The 12,299-nt window shown below is 35.2% G+C and overlaps 1 protein-coding gene across 2 annotated transcripts in view; it reads left to right on the top strand.

Annotated features, from left to right (window-relative positions):
- Positions 1-12,299, top strand: part of DDX50 (DEAD (Asp-Glu-Ala-Asp) box polypeptide 50) — a 35,566-nt gene that overhangs the window by 1,858 nt on the left and 21,409 nt on the right. The window contains exons 2-8 of one of the 2 annotated variants that reach the window (XM_008578475.1): positions 1,827-1,908; positions 2,302-2,598; positions 5,991-6,066; positions 6,440-6,618; positions 8,068-8,185; positions 8,301-8,486; positions 8,965-9,110. In XM_008578475.1, the coding sequence (XP_008576697.1) occupies positions 2,410-2,598; positions 5,991-6,066; positions 6,440-6,618; positions 8,068-8,185; positions 8,301-8,486; positions 8,965-9,110 (894 nt within the window). In that variant the 5' untranslated portion in view covers positions 1,827-1,908; positions 2,302-2,409. The remainder of the gene's footprint in view (positions 1-1,826; positions 1,909-2,301; positions 2,599-5,990; positions 6,067-6,439; positions 6,619-8,067; positions 8,186-8,300; positions 8,487-8,964; positions 9,111-12,299) is intronic. The other variant, XM_008578474.1, reaches the window with a different exon arrangement.

Below are 12,299 nucleotides of genomic sequence, written 5' to 3'. Positions count from 1 at the left end.
TTCCCAGATATTTCCGAAAGATTCTGGAGGAAATGACTATATCTTTGTCTTTTTGTTTCAGTACATTCTTGTGGGTTAGTGGCTTTCATGTTATAAATTCCTCAGAAATACTTATTAATTGCCCTTTTTTTTTTTTTTTTTTTTGTCCTTTTTTTTGAGACCGGCCACACCGCACTCAGCCAGTGAGCGCTGTGAGCACACCGGTCATCCCTATATAGGATCCGAACCTGGCGGGAGCGCTGCTGCACTCCCAGCGCCAAGTGCGCCACCGGCTCGGCCCTAATTGCCCTTTAACTGTGAAAAGATAGAGGTTTGGAAACGGATTGCAATACCAACTAATAGAAATAGAGTATCAGAATGGTGGTCTGTGCATTGAGATGAAGATAATTTGGGGTATGTTGCAATATAGAGCTATTTCTTAGGTTCTTAGAACTGGAATGATGCAGGTGAAGAAGGGAGTCTGGAAGTATGTGTTGAATCATGAAAATGGTATGAAAGTATACATAGAGAACAGAGACTTAAGGACCATCTACAGAAGGAGGAGAGAGAGGAGCCAATGAATACGTGAGAGGGGTAAGAGGATAAGAAGGGAATATAGAGTGTGATGGAAACCAAGGAAATGGGGAGGGTCAAACACTGTGGGTTCAATGAGGAATAATGTATTTCATCACCATGGTATGTTGCTGGGCTTGGACCTAGAGGTCTCACTTTGCCTTATTTCAACTTCTCCCTCAAGTGCAGGGCCTAGGAGCAATTCAAACCCCAAGGCTGACTCTATAAATAATCTTGTTTTTCTGTAGAACCTATTGATTTGGGAAGATGTGGGCTAATTCAGTTAACTAAAGATCAAATGATGTAACATTTAACTGCAAAGCATTTTCACACATATTATGTTATTCAGTTTTCACAGCAATTCCTGTATTATGGATGAAAAAATTGTATGTGAAAGCACTCTAAAAATTGTGTAAGTGATGGTGAAAGTTTTGTTGGTGGTAGTTTTTATTGTCACTATCAGTACTATCTAATTTATTTTGAACATTTGACCAAGTAATTATTTCCAGATCATTTCTTGTGATCTGCAAGTGTTAGAACATTGGCCACCAGTTTGGCATTTTAAAACAAGTTGCAGAATAGTGCTTCTTTTTTTTAAGTTCTATTAACTAAATAAAAAAATATATATATTTTTTTAAACTTCCAGGATTATTGTCCTTGCTTGGAAGTTTACCAATTGGAGTTTTATATGAATTACATAGTTTTGTTTTGTTTTTCTTTAACCTGTTAATTATCAAAGTACAGGGAGGAAGCATAATGTGAAAAGAGCATAAGCTTTCAAGTCAAACAGGGCTAGATTCAGATTTCTAGCACTTCTACCTGCAGGAAATCCCACAGGTGGGTCTTAGGCAAGTTACTTACCTCTTAGAACTTCTGTTTCCTCATCTATAAAATGGCAAAGGTAATACAGGTTCACTGTCCCTTATCCAAAATCCTTAGATCTAGATGTGTTTTGGAACTCAGAATTTTAGAAGGGTAACATCCCTGCAGGATTTGGGGCCCTCAACTTATATTCAAACGCCTTAATGTTAAATATGAATATTCATACTAAGTGGAATAAATAAAGACTATAAATAGCTTTACATTAGTTGAAGTCAAATTTTGCTTACTTATATTCAAACGCCTTAATGTTAAATATGAATATTCATACTAAGTGGAATAAATAAAGATTATAAATAGCTTTACATTAGTTGAAGTCAAATTTTGCTTTTAAATAAGTTTAGGTCAGGTAAGGTTTGCCTCCAAATAAGTTACCAAAAACTTTCGGTTTTCAGAGCTTTATGGATATCGGAATTTCGGATAAGGGATTATGGACCTGTACTTCCCTTATAGGGTTGTTATGAAGATTTAAATAAGGTAAGCTGAAAACATATTACACAATGCTGGGAAGGTACTGAATAAATATTAATTTTTTTCTCTTGGAGATGTTAGAAGTTTTTGTTTTTTCATTTATAATTCTGGGGTTCTTATTCTTTTCCTGACAAGTAGCTGTGTTAATTTCCTTTAAGTGTTATGATGGGATTAGAGAGGGCTTAGAGGCTGTCTTGAGAACGCAAGAGATGGGATGAGAAAGAGCAGCAGGTGAGACTTAGAACTTGGCATTAGTAATGAGTCTGGATTTCTACCAGGTAGGTTTCAAAATAAGTGTAGATTGAGTTTAACTGGTTGGGAAGTCATGCTCTAATTTCTCTGGAGTCTTAAAAGGAGACCTTGTGACCCTCTTGTCACTGCCTCTTTGTTTGTCCACAGAGTGATAGAAGGAAGTCAAGGCACCAGTATGACTCAGATGAGAAATCAGAAACGAGAGAAAATGGTGTTGCAGATGACCTGGATGCTCCCAAGCCCAAAAAAGCTAAAATGAAAGAAAAGCTAAATGGAGACACCGAAGAAGGATTTAGTAGACTTTCAGATGAACTCTCTAAATCTCATAAGTCACGAAGAAAAGATCTGCCAAACGGAGATATTGATGAATATGAAAAAAAATCAAAGAGAGTGTCATCTTTAGATAGTTCTACTCATAAATCAAGTGATGATAAACTAGAGGAGGTATGGATACTTTTTATTTTGCATTTGACATTACCCTTGAAATATAGGCTGATTTTATTCTTTTAGGCTGTTTAGAATTGGTTCTGTAATATATCCTGCTTAGTGTCCAGTTGGAGTAGAGAGTCTGTAAAGATGAAATCTGAGCCTCTTTTCTGTTGGCCCTTGCTTTTTTCATCTTACTCCTTTTTCTTGGGGTGGGGGTGGAGGAATGGTAAAATTTAAGCCTTTCTTGTACATTTGGGTTCCTAAATAGTTGTTTTGAATTGCTTATTGATGGTCACCTACTTGTATTTCTGTCTTTTTTTTTTTTTTTTTTTTTTTTGGCTGCTCGCCGGTAACAGGGATCATACCCTGGACCTTGGTGTTATTAACTGTTAAAGAACCATAACTGTTTCTTATGGTTCTTTCATTCCCTACCAGTATTTGTGAATTGACTTCTGACTTCCTGTAGCAAGGTACAGAAGGCCTCTTGACTTTCTGTATTTTGCATTTTTCTGCTTCTGTAACAATAGCAACTTTAAATGATCTTTAGATCTTACTGTGACTCAGTGTTAAAGCTGTTTGCATTATTAAAACAAGAATGAAACAAAAATGATCTGAAGAAATCTGTCTCCTGGGTATTAATTTTTTGGAAGGTGTAGTAAACATGTTTAGTGTAGAATCTGCATTCCTGGACACATTGCTTTTGCCAGTAACTGTTAGAGTAGATTATTTTTTTGAGCAGAATTTGTTGAAAAGTGTTTCTCGGTTTTCTTCTAATAGAGTTCATAGGCATATCTAGATGTTATAAATTGACAGTAAATTATTCAGGTCTTCAGAAAGAAACAACTTTGATATCCTTAATTCTTGATAATTAATAATTCTTTATAATCTTTAAATGTGATAGTTGCTGGGGCCGGCCCGTGGCTCACTCGGGAGAGTGCGGTATTGAGAACACCAAGGCCCCGGGTTTGGATCCTATATATGGATGGCCGGTTGGCTCACTTGGGTGAGCATGGTGTTGACAACACCAAGCCAAGGGTTCAGATCCCCTCACCAATCATCTCTTAAAAAAAAAAAAAAAAAAATGTGATAGTTGCTAATAATTTAAATACATTTGAATTTGGTCACCTGGCTAGCTTAGTCGGTAGGGTATGAGACTCTTAAATACATTTGAGCTTATTTTAATGTGTAATCTTTGGGAAAAGATTTCACATCCTTGCCTTACAATATGGTGTTTTTTTATTTGTGAATTTGCTATTTGTCAGGAAGCACATATGTTAGTTGAGCTAAATAAGGCCCTGTAAATCTGTATTGCTAGTAGTGTAACGTGGGGTTGCTTCTCACTCTGTTGGGATTTTTCCCTGGTATAATGCTCTGTATTACAATAGGCTTAACTGTTTATTATTTGTTTAGATCATATTAGATTTCAGCAATTCTTCTTCTAGGAATTTAGCCTAAGGAGATAATCATGAGGTGTGCAGAGCTATATGAATAAGTACTCTCATCACAGTGATATTGTTGATAATAGCAAAAAATTTAAATATCCTAAATGTCTGGAAGCTATACCAAAGGGTATACAAGAATGTTAGAAAGGTATTCAGTGTATTTTGTTAAAAGAAAAAAGCAGATTATAGAATAGTACATACAGGAGTACTTCAAAAAGTTCATGGAGGGCCAGCCCCATGGCTCACTTGGGTGAGTGCGGCGCTGGTAGTGCCGAGGCCATGGGTTCGGATCCTGTATAGGGATGGCTGGTGTGCTCACTGGCTGAGTGTGGTGCAGACCACACCTTGCCGAGGGTTGTGATCCCCTTACCTGTCAAAAAAAGAAAAAAAAAGTTCATGGAAAGATTCATATTATCTTTAAATTGTTTTTCCATGAACTTTTTGAAGTACAGTGGTATAGTATGATCTTTTTTTAAAATTTATTTTTATTTATTTTTTTAAAAGATGACTGGTAAGGAGACCTTAACCCTTGGCTTGGTGTTGTCAGCACCATGCTCAGCCAGTGAACCAACCAGCCATCCCTATATAGGATCCGAACCCATGGCCTTGGTGTTATCATCACCGCACTCTCCCGAGTGAGCCACGGGCCAGCCCCTAGTAGGGTCTTTTTATTTTTAAAAAAATTTTATGTGCACAGAATGAGGTTTGGAGGAGTGTGTTTCAAATGTGGCTTTAGCTGAGTGGATAATAGATATTTTTTAAATTAATTTTTATTTATCTGTGTTTTCTAAAATTTCTACAATGAAAATGTATTACTTTTCTAATAAGTTTTTTTCTTTTATTCTTAAAAAGATAACAGCATTGAAGTTTGTTTAAATGGCTTACAATTTGAATTTGATATTATTTTTTTTATCTGGTTGCCAGTTTGTAAAATGCTGTTGTGTATGGTTCTGTAACTACTTTCTTTAAACCCACGAATAATGAAGTTTGCTGGGTAGATACTTTGTCTTTGCTCTTTATACACATTGACTAGTACACAAAGTTTTCAATAAGTGTTAAATTATCATGTCATGCTAAACTGTATATAGGTTACAGAAATCTTCAAGCTTATAAGAACTTTTTCCTGTATTAGTGACCTAAAAAAAAAGAAAAGCTTTCTAAAGCCATAGAACAAAATTTTAACTATTATTTTTGGGAAAGTGTACTTTCCTCTTTTTGTAATTTTTCTTTTCTTTCTTTTCTTTCTTTCTTTTTCTTTTCTTTCTTTCTTTCTTATTTTTTAAAATTTTATTTATTTATTTTTTTTGGTGCCTGGCTGGTAAGGGGATCTGAACCTGTGACCTTGGTAGTTATAAGGCTGTGCTCTAACCAACTGAGCTAACAGGCCAGCTCTTCATTGTGTAATTTCTTCTAGCCTAGTTTATAGGCTTATGTTAATCTTCATAATTAATATTATCTATATCTGTTAAGTATGATTTTGATTATTATATAACTTTTGTATTGTCTTAGACAAATGGAAATATATTTTGATTTATGTAGTAGATGTATTTCTACAGGAAGTTGTATGGGTGAATGTGTTATGGGAAAAATATATTATGTAGGGCCAGCCTGTGGCTCACTCCGGAGAGTGCGGTGCTGATAACACCAAGGTCGTGGGTTCGGATCCCATATAGGGATGGCTGGTTGGCTCACTGGGTGAGCGTGGTGCTGACAACACCAAGTCAAGGGTTAAGATCCCCTTACCGGTCATCTTTTAAAAAAAAAAAAAAAAAAAAATTATGTAAGCTTGTTATACAAAGGGATGCTTTGAGATTAAAAGAATTTCTGCTAATTTTTTTGTTTGTTAACTTATACAATATTTGCAAGTACTAACTGAAGTTGATTTGTTAGCTCATCTGGGAAAAGTAAAAATGATAAATGAGGAAAAGTCAAATATATTATTTAGAACTTATTTTATTTTGGCAGACCCTGACACGTGAACAGAAAGAAGGAGCCTTCTCTAATTTCCCTATTTCTGAAGAGACTATAAAGCTTCTGAAAGGTACTATGAATTACCTTAATTATGAATTAATGGATGTGCAATCGAAAATACGAGATTTTATAAAACTCTTATGCCTTTTCTGACCAAAAGGAGAATATGAAAAGCATGAAGAAATAGCTCTTCTTTAATTGCAGTTATTTCTACATCATACTTTTCAGTATTCTGACCTGTTTTCAACCTTAGGAATTATATGTATTTGTCAATAGTTCAGTCCAAATTTTTATAATTCCTGTTTGTAGTAGGAATAAGTGTAAATGTCACTAGCTTATGTATCTTTAGGCAGACATTGAAGAATTAAGATTGCATTTTCAAATGAGTATTTTTTCCTAATGCAAGTCTTAAAGAAATATTTTAATGAAATCTAATTTTACAGGTCGAGGGGTAACATATCTATTTCCTATTCAAGTTAAGACCTTTGGTCCTGTATATGAAGGAAAAGATTTAATTGCTCAAGCACGGACAGGAACAGGAAAGACATTCTCTTTTGCCATCCCCTTGATTGAAAGACTCCAAAGAAATCAAGAAACAATTAAAAAAAGCCGCTCACCAAAGGTAACCATTATAGGGAGTAAAAGCTTTACACATTACTCTAATGGAAAGGGGAAACAAAGAGAATATTAGTCTTAAATTCAAATACCCCAAGATAGAAAAGTTATTTCTGTGGCATAAAGTAAAAATTTGGGTCCCAAAGCAAAAATATGTTGATTTTCACATAAAAAAACTTCAAGCAAAACTAAAGTGAAGTATGTAGTTATTGCGTACAAATGTAATGTGTATGGATCTATAGACATCTTTGATAACTTTGTATGTTATGAAGCCAGCATATATTATTTTAGGAGTATTTACAGTTAGTATATTTAGTGACTCTTTTTTCTTTTTTTACTCCTGAACTTTGTTTTTAAATAATTTTCTAAAGAGGTATTCATTTATTTGGTCATTCAGTACAAATATTCAATATAATTTATTTCACTGGTTGACTTTTTAAGAAGAGTATTATAGAAGTGATATTGCTAGTTCTGTATTATTGGGGTACTGGAGATTTGTCTTAATTTGTAAATAATAAAATCAACTAATAGAGGGGACTAGTAAAAAATTTTAGCTTAAAATTTGACCTTTTTAGAACCCGTGTGCACTTTAAGGTTCATAAAAGTGAAGAAGAAAAAATCATCATCATAATTTGAACAGGTATGTGACTAAATGTGGTTTGTTCTTTGGAAGACTCCTAAATAGTATTATATTATAAAAGAAAATTCACATATATAAATATAATTAAATCAGAATGGTCTTGGATTAGCTATCCCAAATTAGGTTGGCTGTGTTGGCTTATAGGACAAATCTTTTTTGGAGAGTTCTGTTTCTTTGGTTAAATTAAGAAAGACTGCAGTAATAGAAATAGGACACAATCCCAGCACTGCCTTAAAAAGCTTTTGGGCCGGAAAGATGTTCCAGAGGTTCTAGCTCCACCACTTCTGGCTGTATGATTTTGGGCAAGACTTTTAACTTCTCTGAGACACAGGTTACTCATCTATAAAATTGGGATAATAATGCCACCTTCTAGGGTTTTTGTGAGAATCAAATTCGATAATTCACGTTAAGCAGTAGTGCCTAACGTATAGTGAATACGCATTCATTCATTTAACAGATAATTTTTGAGTTTCTGTTCTGTGCCAGGCACTGTTTGAAGTGCAAGTAACGCAGTAACCCAACCTGACATAAATCCCTGCCTTCATGGAGCTTATATTTTAGATATTTTAAGTGCTGAGGAAAAACAATAAGGAGGGGCACAGGGATGTGAAAGAAGAACCTCACTGAGAAAGTGACTTTTGAAGAGACCTGAAGTAAGTAAGGGAGGATATAATAAATATAAGCTTTTCTTTTTGTTGTTGCTATTTGAGCTGTCTTTAAATACTTATGACATTGATGTTGAGATTCCTGGTTTTAAATGCACCTTAAAAAAAAAGTCTTCTCAGTATCTTTTTGCTTTTTAAACCTCTTGCTCAGGTACTTGTTTTGGCTCCAACAAGGGAACTGGCAAACCAAGTAGCCAAAGACTTCAAAGATATAACTAGGAAACTCAGCGTGGCATGTTTTTATGGTGGGACATCATATCAAAGCCAAAGTGAGTAAATATGTTTGATAGTAGCATGAAGATGTATTTGCTACTAGATCTAAAGAAATAACGTGAAAGTGTATTTTGATTTTTACATATTATTGGCATTTCTCTCCTCGCGCAGTTAATCATATTCGAAATGGTATTGACATCTTGGTTGGGACCCCTGGTCGTATCAAAGACCATCTGCAGAGCGGCCGATTGGATCTTTCCAAACTACGCCATGTTGTGCTTGATGAAGTGGATCAAATGTTAGATTTAGGTTTTGCTGAACAAGTTGAAGATATTATCCATGAATCCTACAAAACTGGTATATCCTAATTAAAAACAAACATTAACAATTATTCTTTGATTTTAAAAGCTTAATGAATTTTTTATTTCATAATTTTTATTACATTGTCCCCTGGTATTCTAACAAAACTAAAATTATTTGGTATCTGTTTTCTCCCTGAAAGTATGATAGCATATTTTAACCATTTTCTTAGCTTTCTGTGCTTTCTTCCATATATTTTTATAGTTAGTAGTTAGATTTACTGACTCATTTTACTGATTTCTTTGTTTATTGTTTCTTCTTAAATTCTCACCTTCCTTCTGGGTTCAGTTTTCTTCACACTGTCCTCCAGTTTTGAAAGTTGAAAGTTTTAATAATTGCAACGAAGTTGGTATGTTAAAATTTCATCCCAAGTTTTGGATTTTTCATCATTTTTTTGAAGCTTGGGAGGATTTTTAAGAGCTGGCTACATCATGGGATATTAAGAAAACATTTAAATTCTTTTTGTTTATTTAAGATTCTGAAGACAATCCTCAGACTTTACTTTTTTCTGCAACTTGCCCACAGTGGGTATACAAAGTTGCAAAAAAATACATGAAATCCAGATATGAACAGGTTGACCTTGTTGGAAAAATGACTCAAAAGGCTGCAACTACTGTGGAAGTAAGTAGCTCTCCAGAATGATAGATTTTAGCTTTTAGTTGGTATTTATTTTTTAAATTTGTTGAAACTAAATGTAAGTTTTGGGTACCTATTTCAGGCCTAATCTCTTTTTTGTCCTTAGTCAATAAGATACCTATGTATTTGTATAGTCTGAGACTGAGAGCAGAATAGAATAAATACGGGGCAAAAAGCATGTAAACAGGCAGGTTCTAACAGGAGACGTACAAGCAGCCATAGGGAGAGAATTTAGAATGTGACAGAAAAGATGATTCATATCAACTAGAAAAGAATAGTGCTGGAATAATTTGTTAAAGCTTAGACGAAAAACGTTAGATCCTCATTTCATAACTTTTGCCAAAAAAAAATTCCTGAAAGATTTAAAAAATTAAGCCATAAAGTAATTGAAAGCAGGTGTAGGTGAATAGTTATTAGATCTAGGTCATATTTTTAGTATTTATGATTGGTATGTACCATATATGTCACTTTTTCCACTTAACAGATGTATATATGTAGGAAAAAATAGGCAGCTAAATGAACAGTATTATAATCTATAGTATACAGTGTAGTGCTTAAAAAGTATGACTTAGAGCAAGTGATAAAAATCAAATTACAGAGAGATATATACAGAATCACACTATTTAAAAAAATACACAAATGATGCTTTAAGTATTTATGTAAATATACAAAAATAGGTTGGAAGAATAAACATCAAATAATGATTACTTCTGGGAAAGGGGACTGTTACAGTGCAGGATGGTCAATGGAAGCTTTGTATATTTTGTAATGGTTGAAAGTTTATAATAAGTATGTAAAATGTATGTGAAAAAAATTATTAAGGACATTTTCAAACATAAAAGTTGAATAGTATAAAGAACATGATATGCCCATTATTAGGCTTTAACAATGAAGCAGTCTCAGTTATCATTTCCTCTTCATGTAATTGTATATATTTCTAAAATGGTAAGTAAGTGCTCTTTAAAAAAACAAAAACAAAACCACAGTCATTATCGCAGTAGAAAAAAGCCCCAATTATTATTTAATATTATTAAATATCTAGTGCGCCCATTACCCTAGTTGTCTTTTTTTAAATAGTTTAAATCTGGATCCAAGTAAGATCTATATTGCCACTGGTTGATATGTGTCTTAAATCTTTTATAATTTATAAGTTCTTTTTTTTTCCCTTGCAATTTTTTGTTGAAAAAATTCATCATTTGTCTTACGAGTTTCCCAGTCTCCATTTTGCTGTTTTGCATCCCAGTGGTGTTAACGTGTTGCTCTGTCTTGATTTTCTGATGAGTTGTTGGTTAGATTGTGGGGCTTGATGAGATTCAGGAGATTCAGGGTTTTTTTTGAGGTGGGAAAGAAACAAGTGTTTATTGTAGGTGGCAGAGATGAGATGATTCTTAGTTTTCTTCTTTTCTTCTTTGTGCTTTTTTCTGCTTTTCAGGTATTCTATAATTAATGTATGTTACATTTACCTTAAAACAATTTTTATGAGATACATGTCTGTTTTTTTTTTTTTTTTGGTGGCTGGTCGTAAGGGGAACCAAACCCTTTACCTTGGTGTTACAAGGCTGTACTCTAACCAACTGAGCTAACTGATGAGCCCCTGAAATATAACATATATTAAAATGCACAGATATAAAATGTACCAACATTTTATTGTGAAACTTTGCAAACATGCAGCTAGCCCCATTGAAAGAACTTTACAATAAACACCCATATATCCATCATCTAGATTCTCCTGTTAATGTTTTACTATATTTTCTTTATTACGTCTGTCCATCCCTATATCCGTCTTGTTTTTTTTTTTTTCATTTCAAATTGCAGAAATCATTATATGTGGGATCTTCAAAAAGTTCATGGAAGGGTTTGTATTATCTTTCAATTCCATTTTTCCATGAACTTTTTTTTTTTTTCCCCCTTTTTGTCTTTTTTCGTGACTGGCAATGGATCGCAACCCTCAGTGTCGCGCCCGTACTGGACCGGGACCAGCAACGGGATTGCAACCCTCGGTGTTGCTCCCGCACCTCACTCAGCCAGTGAGCGGCCGGTCTGTATGTGGGATCCGAACCCTTGGCGGGAGCGCCGCCGCGCTTCCCAAGCGGCGCACTGTAGCAGTGCACCACCGGGCCGGCCCCTTTTTGAAGTTTTTGAAGACCTCATACTTCTCCCTAAATTTTAGCATGCATATCTTTAACTAGAGTGCAATATTTACAGTTTTTTTTATTGAGGTAAAATTCACATAACTAAAACTAACCATTTTATGGGCTGGCTGGTTAACTTAATTGGTTAGCATGCATATCTTTAGAGTACAATATTTACAGTTGTTTTTTTTTTAAACATGACTGGTAAGGGGATCTTAACCCTTGGCTGGGTGTTGTCAGCACCATGCTCAGCCAGTGAGTGAACCGGCCATCCCTATGTGGGATCCGAACCCATGGCCTTGGTGTTATCAGCACCACACTCTCCTGAGTGAGCCACAGGCCAGCCCTGCAGTTTTTTTTTTTATTTGAGGTAAAATTCGCATAACTAAAACTAACCATTTTATGGTCTGGCTGGTTAGCTGAGTTGGTTAGAGCACGGTGTTATAATACCAAGATCAAGGGTTCAGATCCCTAAAGGAGCAAGCTGTCAAAACAACAACAACAACAACAAACCATTTTTTTTTTTCCTTTTTTGTCTTTTTTACTGACCGGTAACGGGATCGCAACCCTCGGTGTGGCGCCTGTACCGGGGACCGGCAATGGGATCGTAACCCTCGGTGTTGCGCCCGCACCGCGCTCAGCCAGTGAGCGGGAACCGGTCTCCACATGGGATCCGATCCCTTGGTGGGAGCGCCGCTGCGCTCCCAAGCGGCGCACTCTCCAGTGTGCCACCGGGCCAGCCCAACAACAAACCATTTTAAAGTGTACAATTCAGCGTCATCTGGTATATGTATGGTATAAAGCCATTACTTCTATCTAGTTCCAAAACATTTTCCTTACCCTAAAGGAAACCTCATAACCATTAAGCAGTTACTCTACATTCCCACCTTTCCCTAACCGTTGGCAACCACCAATATACTTTCTGTCTCTATGGATATATCTGAATATTTCATATAAGTGTAATCAAACAATGTGTGACTATTTTTTTTTTTTTTTTTTTGTCTTTTTCGTGACCGGTAAGGGGATCGCAACCCTTGGCTTG

This window comes from Galeopterus variegatus, unplaced genomic scaffold (genome assembly GCF_000696425.1).
Source record: "Galeopterus variegatus unplaced genomic scaffold, G_variegatus-3.0.2 Scaffold1691, whole genome shotgun sequence".
Classification (NCBI taxonomy): domain Eukaryota; kingdom Metazoa; phylum Chordata; class Mammalia; order Dermoptera; family Cynocephalidae; genus Galeopterus; species Galeopterus variegatus.
The sequence above is the reverse complement of the archived record's forward strand: the minus strand, read 5'-3'. Positions and strand labels throughout refer to the sequence as shown.